Source organism: Marmota monax, unplaced genomic scaffold (genome assembly GCF_021218885.2).
Source record: "Marmota monax isolate L192 unplaced genomic scaffold, Marmota_monax_Labrador192_F-V1.1 WCK01_AAM20220418_F8-fsc00004, whole genome shotgun sequence".
NCBI lineage: Eukaryota > Metazoa > Chordata > Mammalia > Rodentia > Sciuridae > Marmota > Marmota monax.
The window spans coordinates 12,048,775-12,063,038 of NW_026692881.1; the positions used below are offsets into that span (position 1 = coordinate 12,048,775).

Genomic DNA, 14,264 nt, shown 5'->3' on the forward strand with positions numbered 1-14,264 from the left:
CTGCAGAAATCTTGACCTCCTAACCTTCCTCTCTGGCTTTCCCATCATCTGTTTACCAGAGCTCTGGCTCTCTGGAAAAATGAAAGCCCATGATCCAGGGTTCAGATCTTCCCGGGCAGCCACTGGCCGAGATGTTCTACGTGGACAAGCTCAGGCTACTCGTTTCCATCAACATTTGGCAGTTGAACTTGAGTCACCCGAAGCAGCCAGTAAACAAAGTCCTCTCATTTTCTGATCCCTCTTCCTGAGAAGGCTGAGCTGGTATGACTTCATAAATATTCTGCATTTTCTAATGGGCAATGTGGGCTCATTTTTTCAATAGCCCTACCTCAATATCACTTTATTTAGGATCATCAATAGTTCTGGACTAGAAAACCCCATCCCCAAGAAGAGCCCCCAGAATCAACAAGCATAATGCCCGATCAAACTCATTTATCACAACTAAATCTAGCAGCATTGAAGAGCAATTTCTAAGAATAAAATGCAAAATCTTTAGTGAGGTCCCTAAAGCAACCCTCCCCACTCTCATGCCACTTGCCCACAAAACTACAGGTCGCCACAGGGACCTTCCTGAGTTCTTCTGTCTCAGGACCTTAACACATGCTTTTACTCTGCCTGACTTCTCACCCTTCAAGTCTCAGCTTAAATGTCCCTTCTCAGAGAGTCTTTCCTGACCTCTAATCTACACTAAATCCCTCACCATTCACTTAACAACACTCCATTTTTTGGGCATCTGTCACATTATTTTTGCAAATCTGTTATGTAGATTTATTTGCTTAATGTCTAGTCTCCTTACCTACAAAACAGAAAGGTATGTGAGGGCAGAATTTGGTCTACCTTCTGTATCATGGTATCCCCAGCTTTGGCACAGTGACTGGCACAGAGTAAGTGCTCAACAAATTAATTTATCTAATGTATCCAGTGTTGAAGACGTAATCAGCCTATTTCATTTTGTCCACTAAAATGAATATTTCAAAGTAATAATCAGAAATATCTTTATTTCAAAAATCAAATAATCATATCCCTCAATATTGCTATCCTGGAATAGATCCACTTACAAAACTCAAATAATGAGACTGGGAGAAGGGGAACAGATAATTGAGAAGAGAAAACATAAGTTTCTTTTTTACTTTCTGATCTTCAGTTGTTAAGAAGTCTGGACTTTTCAGCATTTGGTCCTAACGGTCTTATGGGAGTGGCATTTCTGCTGAGAACATCCCAACAGGTTCTGGACAAGCCAGAACCAGTCTTATGAGCCCTGAATCTGAGTAATCATTTCAGTTTGATTTCTTTTCTTTCTTTTTTTTAAGTCAAACTAGTAAGAAGCCAAAAGAAATCTTGGAAAATTACATGAGAATATCATCAGACGGTCAGATGGGACTCCGATGTAATCACCACCCCCAAACAGATTAAGGTCACATTCTTTCATGAGTTATATACTTTGGGGGGAGAAACACTATATTAAAACAAGTTCCAGAACTTGTCTTTTACAGAGCCTTCTCACATCCAATCTTCTATTTGATATAATAATAATGATAAGCTTACCACAAACATTAGATAACTTTATAGGTGACAAAGGCATGACTGCTTCAAGTTGAAACCAGATGCCTTCACTCCAAATTCCATTCTTTACTGCTTTAGCATAATGACGCAAGCAGAGACTCCAAACACAAATGTCAGAGCCAAAGAGAAATCCAGAATTCAGAAGATTCTTGTGCCTTCTTCACAAGAAACTGGAGTATCACAAACCCCGGCTGTGGCGAGTGACTCCCTGGCATAGGACATTAAGCTGGGGTCCAGGAACCCCACCCTCATAAAATACACAAATAACATGGCACTGCAGAGAGTTGCAGGAGAGAAGGCCCCTCATAGTTGGCTAGCTCCAACCTGGACCAGTGGATCCTTGCCGCACACTGACTCTCCATCACCATAATCATAACAGTGGCCATCAGTTAATGAGTGTTTATTATGCGCACTGACCAAGCATTCAGCAAGGGTTAACTTACAATGCTCCCCTGATGCTATCAGGCAGGCGGTATTATTTGTATCATCACAGATGAGGAAATGGAGGGGCGGGTTAAGCAGTTTGCCTGAGGTGACTCAGCTGGGGCAGGCCACAGCAAGCTTCAGGGTCCACTACCCCACACTGTCCATCCTAATTTCCCCTGGCTGCCCAGCTCCATCCAACCAGCTCACAATGGTGTCAGCTTCAACTCTGAAAAAAGAAATCCTATACTCCCTTCCAAAGAAACAGTCTCATTGTTCAAAGGACCTCCCCCAAACCCCTTCATCAGCTCTCTTCCCCAAAGGCCACACAACTAGATCACAGGATTCTCACTGCATGAGAGTAAATGGGTTTAGGTGAAACAATTCCCACTAAGGAACAATCTGCTGTTTTCCATAGAATCCCACCCCACCCACCTCCACTGTTGGCCCTAGCCTTTGCAGCCAGCCCCGCCCTGGGCAGACACTGCTTGCTTGGAAATCTGTACACCCCTCTATACTACAAGTTCATGATGTGTCTTCAAAACCTGTGAGCTAATGCCAGGGTCCTGACGGCATAAGAAAGCTTTCAAAGACATTGATTTCACTTCTAAATGGTGTAAAATGGGTCTATGATATAGCTTTCTTCAACCCACCTCTAACTTATTAATTAATGTTGGTAAATTTTATAAATTTAAATGATATTGCTATTATACACAACTGGATGAATACCTACTAATCATGACAAAAAAGAAACACCCCTCCTCAGTGATGTCATATTTCTATTTCCTCCATCTTCTGTTCTCTCCTCTCATGATTCATTCCTTCGCTCATCAGACATCCTTTTGTGTGTTCTGAAAGAACAGCAGAGCTTGTTGGTTAGGATGCAGCTTCTGGAGGATGCAACTTGTAAACTGAGCCAAGGTTCCCTGGGCAGGACATCTTACTTCTTTGTGCCTTGCTCTTCTCATCTAAGCAACAGGGATGAAAACAGTTCTGAAGGCCGTAGTGAGGAACAGGACAACTCAGACCACCCGCCCAGAGCTCTAGAAACACGAGCTCTTGTTTGTAGATTCCAGGAGCCACACAAGACACTGGGATACAGCCATGAAAAGGACAGAGTCTGCTATCAAGGAGCTCACAATCTTCTGGGGGAGACAGGCATATGACATACATTGGATGGGACGCTAATGGTGGAATCAGAGAAGACTCCCTGGAAGAGGTGCTGCTTAAAACTGCAAAACCACAAGTGGGGGCAGGAAAGAGCATGCCAGGAACAGCATGTGGACCGATATGGAGGAAACACAGGAAGCAAAGGGAGAGGAAGGGGATGAGGCTGGAGATGTAAACTCAGATCAGGCTGCTGGAGCCTGTTCTTTGCATGCTAAGAAGACTGGGAACTCTTGGGCAGGGGGGTGGGGGTGTGGCCAACAAAGGACTTTAAATATAGCATCTGACATGCCCACTTGCTGCAAAGATACAACCACAGAGCCTTAGTTCAGACTGCTGAGACGAAGGTGGCTGCATGTGACAAATATTCTCTAATGACAGTTCAAAATGCACCAGTTCAAGGGTCACTCAGCCTTTAGGCCAGGCATTCCCTCAGTGGGCATTTTAGACCATAGTCCTACCTAAAATCCCTGTTCTATGAACAATTAGATAGAATTCCTTTTCTCTAGGCTCAGGATTGAAAGCTGGAGGGTGCATGAAATGAATCCAGTCCACAATCGTGGTTTTGGCTTTAATTTAAATTACTTACTAATATTTATATATAGGTAAATTTCACACAAACCTGTAGGTTCTGAGCCTTTGGGGAAAAATCAGAAAAATCTGGCAATTCTGGGCCTAGATTTCCATATGGCAACAGTCACATTAACTGAGGAGCCTCTACCCCTCTAGATGAGGCACACACTCTCCACTTAGCCACAAGCCACACTATGCTCTACTACCCAAAACAGAAACCAGCTACCAGCTGCCATTTATTGTCATTCTTGTAGCTACTAATTTTCTTACTGCCTCACCCTCTAGTCAAAACTCATTTATGTTGCTTCCTGACCCCTACATACAAATTAGTTTGGGAACACGGGCTCAGTTAAAAGTTATATAAAGCACAATTATGTGTACACTTTATAACTACCGGGAGTACAGCTCACTGGGACAAGCATTATGTTAAGTATTCAGAAGACCCTTAGTTCAATCCCAGCACAAAAAAGAAACTTTTTCGCCCAACTTAACTATCAAAAGCACCCAGTTTTTGTTTGTTTTATTTTCTCAAAAGTATTCTTCTGGCCTGGTTGATAAATCATGTTGCTTGTTGCCTTGTTGATAGATACGAGATTTTTAACCAAATATTTGTCAAACAGTTTAAACATTCTGATACTAAGCTTTTTTTCCCGTCTCCCTGAGGGGGAGAAAAAAAACTGTATATTCCAAAAGTTCTGACTTCTACCTGTGGTCAGGACAACAGATCAATTTCCTGAGTGTTCATGAAAAACTGTTAACCTTGCCCCTTGAAGCTGGCATGTGACCTTAGAAATCGACCCAGCTGAGCAAGAAATCGGGAGAACTGTGACATTTGCAAGAATGAAGCAATGTTCCCAAACAGGATGGCCATCAGATCCCCCAAAAGGGAGGAGCTTAAAGGTCTAGTTAGCATTCCACCCCACTCAGATCTACTGAGGCTCTATACAGAAGGGCCTGAGGGGAATATATTGATATATATTTAACCTTTATACATTGACATTATATATATTATATACATTATACACTCAAATATATAATCAATAAATTAAAATGTGTGTGTATATATGTGTGTGTATTTTTTTGTGTGTGTGCTGGGAATCGAGCCCAGGGCCCCATGCCTGCTAAGCTCATGCTCTACCACTGAACTACATACGCAGCCCTAATCTATGCATTTTTAAGGCTTCCCAGAGAGTCTAATGCTCACCAGGTTTAGAAACACCAAGAGATATGATGAATAGCATTTCCGCCTAAAATTTCTCACTGAAGTTAAGTTACAGGTAGACCAAAAAAAAAAAAAAATTTTTTTAGAACCTAAAACCTCAGCTCCTCCAAAACCCAACTCAGGGGTTTATGCTTACACTTTAAAGTACACAGAAAGTTATACCCCTATAATCCTGGCTACTCTGGAGGCTCAGGTAGGAGAATCGCAAATTGGAGGCCAGTCTGGGCAGCTTAGCGAGATTCCATTTCAAAATAAAATAAAAAGGGCTGGGGATGAAGCTCCAGTGATAAAGTGGCCCTGGGTTCAATCCCCATAACTAGAGGGAAAAAAAGGGGGTGGGGAGGGGAAAAAATGGATGTTCATTAAAATAGTATTTCTCTATATCTTACCAAAACATAGTTAAGAAAAAGAAAATCCCTAGGATGTTGGTCATCCTCCCTGAAGGTGCCATGCAAACAGAGCACCGTAGAAGAACTTCAATCCAGATGTCTAAATAACCCAACATGGTTCCCATTTGCCTTGGCCAGAAAACTCACAGCTACATGTACTGTGCAATTACAGAAACCAACTGATTTAAAGTTCCTGGCATACTTGTCTTTCCTCTTCCATGTTCCAATCTTTTATTAAGGTATATGTGTGTTCTTGTGTTTTGAATATTATAAATATGTTTTTACTGTTATAAATCACCTCAAATTCATACAGCAAATAGGAGAGAAAGATGACATAAATAATGATAGTTATAATTCATCATTACACAAAACACACCTGGGATAAAGAAATGTGACATTCAAGTTCAATGTCAATGCCATGAGCCTTTAGGCCTTTAACCTGTTGGATCTAACGATTGTGTCACAGTATTTAGATATAAATTTAACATATTCTAACTTGGGAGATAATGTAGGACCAAGCCCTGGGGTATACAATTTTAGAGTAGAACTTGAAACTCTCTTCCCGCAGATTTTTCTGACTTCTCTGGGCCCAGTCTGTGGCCAAGACTTTGAAGCCACATTATAGTCAAAGACGTTGCAGGAGCTATATAGATTGATCTGAAAACAAGACTGTTTCAAAATGCTCTCCGTTAGTCTATCACCATTTTCTCAAGGACTTGAGGCAACTGAGTAGGGGAGGTGCTTTCTGATGAGCTGTGCCTTACATTTAGTTGCACCTCAGAGTACAAAGCGAAGCTGTTCCTGCTCATTGGTAGCAGTTCAAAGACACTGTGCTTTCAGTCTCCAAGACCAGCCAGCACTTCTTAAATAGGAGTAGAAAATAGCAAGCAGCAAAAGAGAATACCCTAATTTTTCAAGAAATTATTGAGTTCTTCCAAAGTCTTCCAACAGTTCCTAAGAATTCCACATATTTTGAAATGGCTCTAACAACCACTACCATAACCCAAAGGCTAAACACTCACTAAACCTTGAGCAAATTACTCTCAGTTTCTTCACTGATCAAATGAACTTCATAAAGGTATCAATCTCACTAGGCTCCCAGAAGGGTTAAATGCAATGACATTTGTAAAGAGTTTAGAACAATGACTGACACATGATAGGCACTGAGTACACAGTAGCCACCATTAAATTTTCTTTATCAGTACACCGTATCCTGACACCTGACATGTTAGCCATAGTGCTAGTCTCTCTCTATACATCATCTTAATCTTCACTAAAACCTCTGAAGACAAGTCCTATTATACTCATTTACAAATGAGGACAGTTTTCAGGAGCTAACCTGCCCAAGGACACCCAAGAAAATAAAATAGACAAGATAAGGTTTTGAACCAACCACATTCAGCTGAAACCCAAAGTGCATTTCCCTGAACATCAAGATGGCTTTAAGATTTATTGTAGTAAAAATAAGACAAAAAGCACAAGACAATGAAGTCTAAATAATTCACTATGTCATTGCAATCTGGCTTTAAATCGATGATTTAAATGTTTAAATACATGCAATCGATGTATATGAAAAAGAGAGCTGGGAAATTTTGCAGCCGCGGTGAACAGCCCCCTAGGGCATAAGAGTGGAGGAGACCCATACCTTCGGCTTTCTGTTCTATATTATGAGAACTTTCATTAACAAGCACAACATGAGTTTCTACGGGAACCTTTTGAAATATAACATAAGTACAGATAAGGACATAAGTTGTAAAATCATACAAGTGAGTGAATTTTCAAAGAGAGCATATCCATGGAAATAGAACCAAAGAAACAGGCCTTCTAGCAAAGATATGCCCTGATCCTGACTCCTAATACTGTAGGTTAATTTTGCCCAATTAACTTGCTCTAACTTGAATCACACAGTGTTCATTCTTTTGTCTGTCATCCTTTTTTAACATCCTGTGTGTGCGTCTCATATTCATGACATTGCGCACAGCTGAAATTCCTTCACGCCCATTATTGTGGCGTTTTACGTAATTATACCACTTATTTATCCATTTTGTTGTTGTCAGACATTTGAATTTGTTTCAAATCATAAATAGTGCTGCTTGGAAAATTATCAAATATGTCCTTTGGTGTGTTCATGTGGACCCACTTCTATTGAGCATTTAACTAGGAGAATTGCTGGTTTATGGAGTATGGGTATGCTCAGTTCTAGAAGCAGGAGTATTTTTTTATTGTTTTAAAGAAACAGATGCAAATAGTTACAGCAGTGTCCAAATTTAATCTATCTTTATGCATTCTGGAGAACTTTATCCAACATGCGTCATATTTATGGCCTTGTTATCTTCTATGTCTTATTTGATTTGATATGATACAGACTAATTATATTGGAAAACATTAGTCCCCATGTCATTGGTCAGAAACTCACCTCCTAAGAGACCACTGTGTGCTTCAGAAAATTGTTTCTCCTGTTTATGGCAGTACCAAGGGGGCAATGTGCTATACACGGAAAAGCACACCACAGACCTTGATAATAAAAGAGCATTCCGGCTCACCCACAAAGAAGCTATTAACAATATCAACAATCACGTGGAGTGACTGTAAAGGAATGATATTTTTTGTGTTAGGTTTCCCCAGACATACTGCATTTTGAACTTGACATGGCTGCCACAGGTGGATCTGTTCACTACCTGGTCATATTCATTTGCCAAAAAAATTGCCTCCAAATCTCTCCTAACTACCCAAACAGGACCCTCTCTAACCAGTCCTTCAATATCTCTGCTCTTCTGTTCTCCACTACTCAGATGAGCTTGAAATCTCAGAATTAATGTAAATTTTCCCAGGTGGGTCTATGGCTTCTGGCTTTTTAGGAGGGCCAGGGAGTGGAGGTACTGCTGTCTGGGATGCTCTGAGCTGAGCCTCATGGCAGTTTCACAGCCAACAAGCCAACCCAAATGGGTGCAAGAGGCCTTGGAGTAAGGAACCCAGGAGGGCCCTACCCCACATGTTGATGCCTGCAACACCATAAGCACTCTTGGAATTGTGTGCTGGATAATATTGTTAGCAATGGAATACTAACAGCTATGGGTTATCACAAGGCAGGACATAGTGGTTAAAGGTGACCAGGGAGTCAGTTGGCCAGGCTTCATAACCCAGCTTTTCAGTTTACAGACTCTGGATCCTATGTCCCTTTGTCACACGTGGAAGATACTGCAAGTGCACGCTGAGCAGAGTAGGCCTTGAAGAACATGTTAGCAGTTATTCAAATATTATTCTGACATGGATACTAAGACTATGAGCTTTGATGTCAGATGGTTCAGCCACTCACAGGCCAAGTGCTTAATGTTTCCATGCCTGTTTCCTGATCTGTCTTAATGGTACCAATCACTGAAAAAATATATTAAGCTCTTAGAATAGTGTTTGGCATATAAAAATTCCCATACATGTTTTAACCATAATTTCTGGAAGTGGATCAAATATTTTTCACACAGGTCTTTTCAGTGTCAGTGGATTCTCTGGTGATGGACAGAACACAAGTTCATCTGAAAATGTTCCTGAATTCATACATTTCTCTCAGTCAACTCATGGATAAAGGTACAACTAATATTATGAGAGGTGGGGATACTTCTAACAATTTTTTAAAGAGTGGGCTCTCATATTTGAAGGGTACAAAACCACTGAGTTTGCTTGCTTCTCATTTTGTTTTATCTTTATGGGGAATTACACCCAGAGAAGGCACAAGACTTGATCCTTCATCAAATGAGATACCCAGGACCAGAACTTAGCTTATATTCCTGTCTTGGATGTGTTACCAGAACACCATCCTGGTAGCTTTCTCTAGGCTTTTCCCCAAGACCTACTAGAAGTCAAATCATCCTTTAAAAGTTAATTTTTCTGAAAGGGGCAAGGTGGTGCATGCGTAAAATCCCAGCCACTCAGGAGGCGGACGCAGGAAGATTGCAAGTTTGAAGCCAAACTATATAACTTATAGATAGTCTCAAAAATAAAAATAAAAGGGCTGAGGATAGAGCTCAGCAGCAGAGCACTAGCATGCATGAGGCCCTGGGTACTGCAAAAAAAAAAAAAATTACTTTTCTGACATGGCCTTTTTTGTTCATTTTTAATTATTCACTATGCTTTTTTTTTTTTTAACAAGGAAGTTAAAAAGTAGTTCAGTGGATGAAAATTATGCAAATTCAAACAAATTACCTAACCCGTAATTTCCCTAGCCCAGGAAAATATGAGCCCATGGTTGGATGATGCTCTCCTCTCAGTCATCTGCCAAGCTACAATACTCAAAAGGCATTCTTCCCTCTCTTCTCCTCAAAAATGAACCAGAAAGGTTGGAGTTCTGGAAGCTGGGGAGCAGAGGCTATCTGGTCAACGGGTTCTAACATGGCTTGCTAAATTCCATGCCAGTGGGCTCAAGCATTCACTTCTGTGCCAACCTCTTAGATTCATCCTCTTCCTTCTCACTCCTCAGGTGAGCTGTGATCAGCTGCATCATCTAATATCCCCCAAGTGATCAATTTCACAGAATGAGAGAGTGCAGCACAGGGGCCATTAACACATAGTGAGCTTTCTTTTGTGTGTGGACACTTCTTGCTTTTCATAACCTGACACATAATCCCTGTTCTTTCAACCTTTAGGACATGACGTAAAATCTACTTGAATCTGGAAATAACACTCTTAAAAAATTAGAAAAGACCTTCTGACTACAGCTAGCCATTCTTAAACATCCCTTGGGATCCTCAAAGAGCACAAGCACTTGCCATGAAAACACAGGCTCTTAGCAAAGGGTTCCCCAAGACTCAAGAGCCCAGTCCTCCAACTAAGAGCATCCCCTTATTTCTGGCCCCACCTCTTCCTGCCTTTTGTCAGTTGCTAGGAGAGAAAAACAGTCAACATAAACTGAGAAGCAATTTGGACCTGGGTGTGGATTCTCTGAAGATTTCCCTTGAAAGCAACTAAAGAAAATAAGAAATTACATGGAGGCGGGGAATTAAGGAGATGGACAACTGTAGGGTTAGAGCAGGAACTGACCCCCGCCCAAAAAAAATAATTTTAGGGAACAGTGTCAAATAAATGGCTGGATCAATAGGGAGTCCAAGGCAGGAGCCATAAATGAGACACCAGTTAAAAGAAACCAGTTCGTGTCCATTTAAAGCTGGAAATCTATATTGTGATTTTAAGTTTCTCACAATATAGATGAAAACACTAAGATGCAAAAAGAAGCCATACACACACACACACACACACACACACACACACGTGTTCTTTATTAAGTCTGTTAAGAATAGGCAAAATAAATTCAGGAGTTCTATTTAGGTGGTAAAACTATGAAGAAATGCAGAAAGGGAATGATTTTCATAAATCAGGATAGGGCTATATTACTGAGCCTCTGGGTGTTACCAATGTTCTATTTCTTGACCTGGGTGAGGACAGGTGTTCACTTTATAATCATTTGTGATGCATTTACATTTCATCATTTTCTATTTCACAATTAAAAAATAAATTAGAAAAAGAAAATATTTTAAATGTATAGGATCACAGACCTATATTCAGAAGCTTTAGCAGTTTAACAAAGACGAAACTAATAGCAGAATAATGCATTCAAAAGAAAGTAAATAAAGTTATTTAAATAAAAAGTACTCCTGTCCCAGCCTCATTTTATAGTTTGCTTTGGTGTGGAGACTCCACGTCTACATATATAAAACCATACTAGCAAACTATATCTGCCCAGAATAATAAAAGTAGCACAGCGACCAACCAGAAGATTTGTAGAGCTCTTTGTCAACACTCACACCTCTCACCATTACTCATGTTTACTAAGCACTCTGGCATACCTTAACTCCTAGAAGCCAAGCACTGGTCCTATCCCCAATGCAGGGAAGGTAGCCTTGGATAGAAGGCTCACCCTGGGTACAGCTCACTAAGAACCAGACCCCAGACCAGCACAAGAACTTAGATAACCACCCTATAGCCCCTTTATGACAATGACTTTCCCATCCTAAGAAGAGACTCACATTTTTTCCATGTGGAAATAAGATGAAGAGAAGAGTAAATAACTGATAAGAATGTCACCTTCTGAGTTACTTTCACTTTTCAATTAAAGCCCCAGTGAGAGACATTATCAAGATTAGTTTCCCTCACCAGACCATGAACACCTTGAGAATACAGCTGTGTCCTCTCATTTCTGATGAGTTTGCAGAGTTTCTAACATATGGTGTGTGCTCATACCATAAATAAATATTTAACGTATAAAGGTACAAACCAATAAATTTAGTGTGATGTTTTCCACCCTATACCATCATTCCTACACAGTGCCACATACATTTTTATTAAGGTTTCCCCTCCTCCCCCATACCCTCAGGGCTAAGGATTGAATCCAAGGCCTTGAGCAAGCTAAGCAAGTGTCCTACCACTGAGCTACACCCTGCCCTTTTTTGTTTTGAGACAGGGTCTAAGTTGCCTGGGCTGGTTTCAAATTTGTGACCCTCCCAACCCTTTTAACAGATTGCCAATATATGCTCCACTACTTTAAAAAAAAAAATCATGTCATATATAAATCTCAAAAGTGGGGAAGGCTGACAGGTTAATTATAGATACAAAGAGCAGGGAGAAATGGACTATGAGGTAAGTGAGTCTAAATGTGCAGAGGCAAAGCCCTCCTGGGACAGGCATTTATTAATAAGCCTGTGAGGCTATATGGAGCACATCAGTTCTATGCCAGGCCTGGGGCACAATTCCTGTGCTTGAAGAATGCAGCTGGAGACTGGGAAGACAGTGTGTGCCTCTGAAAATATCAAAGAGATCTCTGTGGGACCAGGTAGGCAGTTGGAAAGTACAGCCTTGAAACTGGCTGCTTGCTCCTTTTGGAGTAGGATGATGAGAAATCTCTTCACTGGGTCAGGCCCACCTAGAAGGAAGTGTGGGTAGGCTTGAGGCTGGCAGAGAAGCCAAGAGGTGGCCCCAGTTCTCCTCCTGCATGCACTCCCCACCAAATGTCTTCAGTTACTGGAGGCAGGGTCTTAAGTCAAAAAAAGACCCGACCCACAAGGATCTTTTATTTCCACTTCACCCTCCTCCACCTTCAAAAGAAAAAGGAGGGATATTTAGGAGACTGGGGAGACAAGTTTAAGGTCAGTTTCAGCAACTAGATAGCCAGGAACTCAATGTGCTGCCTCAAGGCGGAGCATGGCCACAGGGAGTGCTTTTCTGCTCTTTTTTTCTCTCAACCAGGAGATAGTTATTAGTCAGGCTCAGAAGGCACACCTGTAATCCCAACTACTTGGGAGGCTGAGGCAAGAGGATCACAAATTCCATGTCAGCCTGGGCAGTTTAGCAAGGCTCTGTATCAAAATTCAAAAAAAAAAAATGGATTGGGGGTATAGCTCAGTGATAAAGCACCAGAATTCAATCCCCAGAACCAAAAGAAACAAACAGAATTTTTTGAGCCCAGAACCAAAAGAAACAAACAGAATTTTTTGAGCCCACCCCCACCGCCGCCTGGCTGCCTGGACTGAATGTGGCGACTCTCAGTAGGACTTCAACCTTGTGTTTGGCCCAGATTACATGTCCAAAGCCTGAGTGTCCAAACATTGACTCTGGATCTCCCTGGGGGTTCCACTTCCTTTAAGGGCCATGGATCTGGTAGTCTGGAACGTGGACCCTTCCAGGGATGCGGCTACTCTTAAATTATCAAGCACCACCACCACCACCCACCAAGTGAGGACCCTGCCCCAGTACCCACTCACCACCTGGATAATCTGGGAATGCCAAGCAGAAAAATGGGAGGGAAGAACAATAAACAGTGTTTATTTGGGTTTATTTCCAAAATCCCGCCTTTCCCCTAAAAGGCATTAGGGAGGTGAGACCCGGCCACGGATCAAGTCCAAAGAGTGAAAAGTTTCGATTGCTGCTTTTTAAATTAATCCCACTCGTCCTCCAGTGGGCTTTCCTCCATTCCACCTCACTTTCCAGGACTTTCCTGTAGCTTCCAATCTGCTTTCCTCCACTCTGCGACCGTGAAACACGGGAAAGAGCTCTCGCCCCCGACACGGGATCTGCGGAGACCCTCAGCCCCAAGCGGGTGGACAAAGCGCGTCCACACGCCGCGCCGCGCTTCCGGGGCGAAGGAAGAAAACTGCGCTGGGCTCCAGCGCTCGCGGACGGCGAAGGGGCGGCGGGCGCAGCAAGAGCTCTCAGCGCACCGCGCGCCTGGACGCACCCAGCGCGGTCCTCCACAGTGCCCGCGGGGCCCCAGCCTCCGCAGGTCCCCTCCGCAGCGCGCCCCGCTCCCATGAGCGTCCCAAGTTACCCTTACCCTGGAAATGGCGAGAGGCTGCTCAAAGTCCTTGCCGCCCACAAGGCGAAAGCCCCATGGTCCGGATCCCTGGAGGACTATCTGCTGGGTGGTCATGGCGCGACAGCGGCGGGCGATGACCCCAGGGGACAGACGGTCAGGACGCGACTCCCGCAGCAGCTGTCGGAGAAAGCGCGCGGCGAGGGCCGGGGAGCCGGGCGGGCTGAACAGGGCGGGAGCGAGGGCGGGGGCGGCTCCGCCCAGCCGCGACGCCGCCGCCCCTCGCCCGTCCTCCCGCCGGGCCCGTGGCCGCTCCCCGCCCGGCTTGCTGCCGAAGAGCGAGTCCTGGAGCCGCGCCGCCAAAGCCGGAGGCAGGTGGGGGCGCCGCGGCTCTCAACTGCCCCGCCTCAGAGCGCCGCACCACCTCCTTTCGCCCCACCCTCGGCTGCACCGCCGCTCCCCGCCCTGCGGCGAGCGCCAGGTGAGAAGCAGGCGGGTACTGACAGCCCACCCGCTTTGCAAAGTGAATTGAGAAGGGCAGTGTAAAGCCAGTCCTCTAAAGTCACCTCCATTTTCACGTTGGCCTTTTGGAAACGATAAAGATGTTCAAAAGGTGCTTTCGAATGATCTCATT

The 14,264-nt window shown here is 43.2% G+C and overlaps 1 protein-coding gene across 1 annotated transcript in view; it reads right to left on the reverse strand.

The window, feature by feature from the left end:
* Positions 1-13,862, reverse strand: part of Pdlim1 (PDZ and LIM domain 1) — a 44,957-nt gene extending 31,095 nt beyond the window's left edge. Inside the window, exon 1 of the mRNA XM_046450439.1 lies at positions 13,652-13,862. Within this exon, the coding sequence (XP_046306395.1) occupies positions 13,652-13,747 (96 nt within the window). The 5' untranslated portion in view covers positions 13,748-13,862. The remainder of the gene's footprint in view (positions 1-13,651) is intronic.
* Positions 13,863-14,264: the final 402 nt, after the last annotated feature.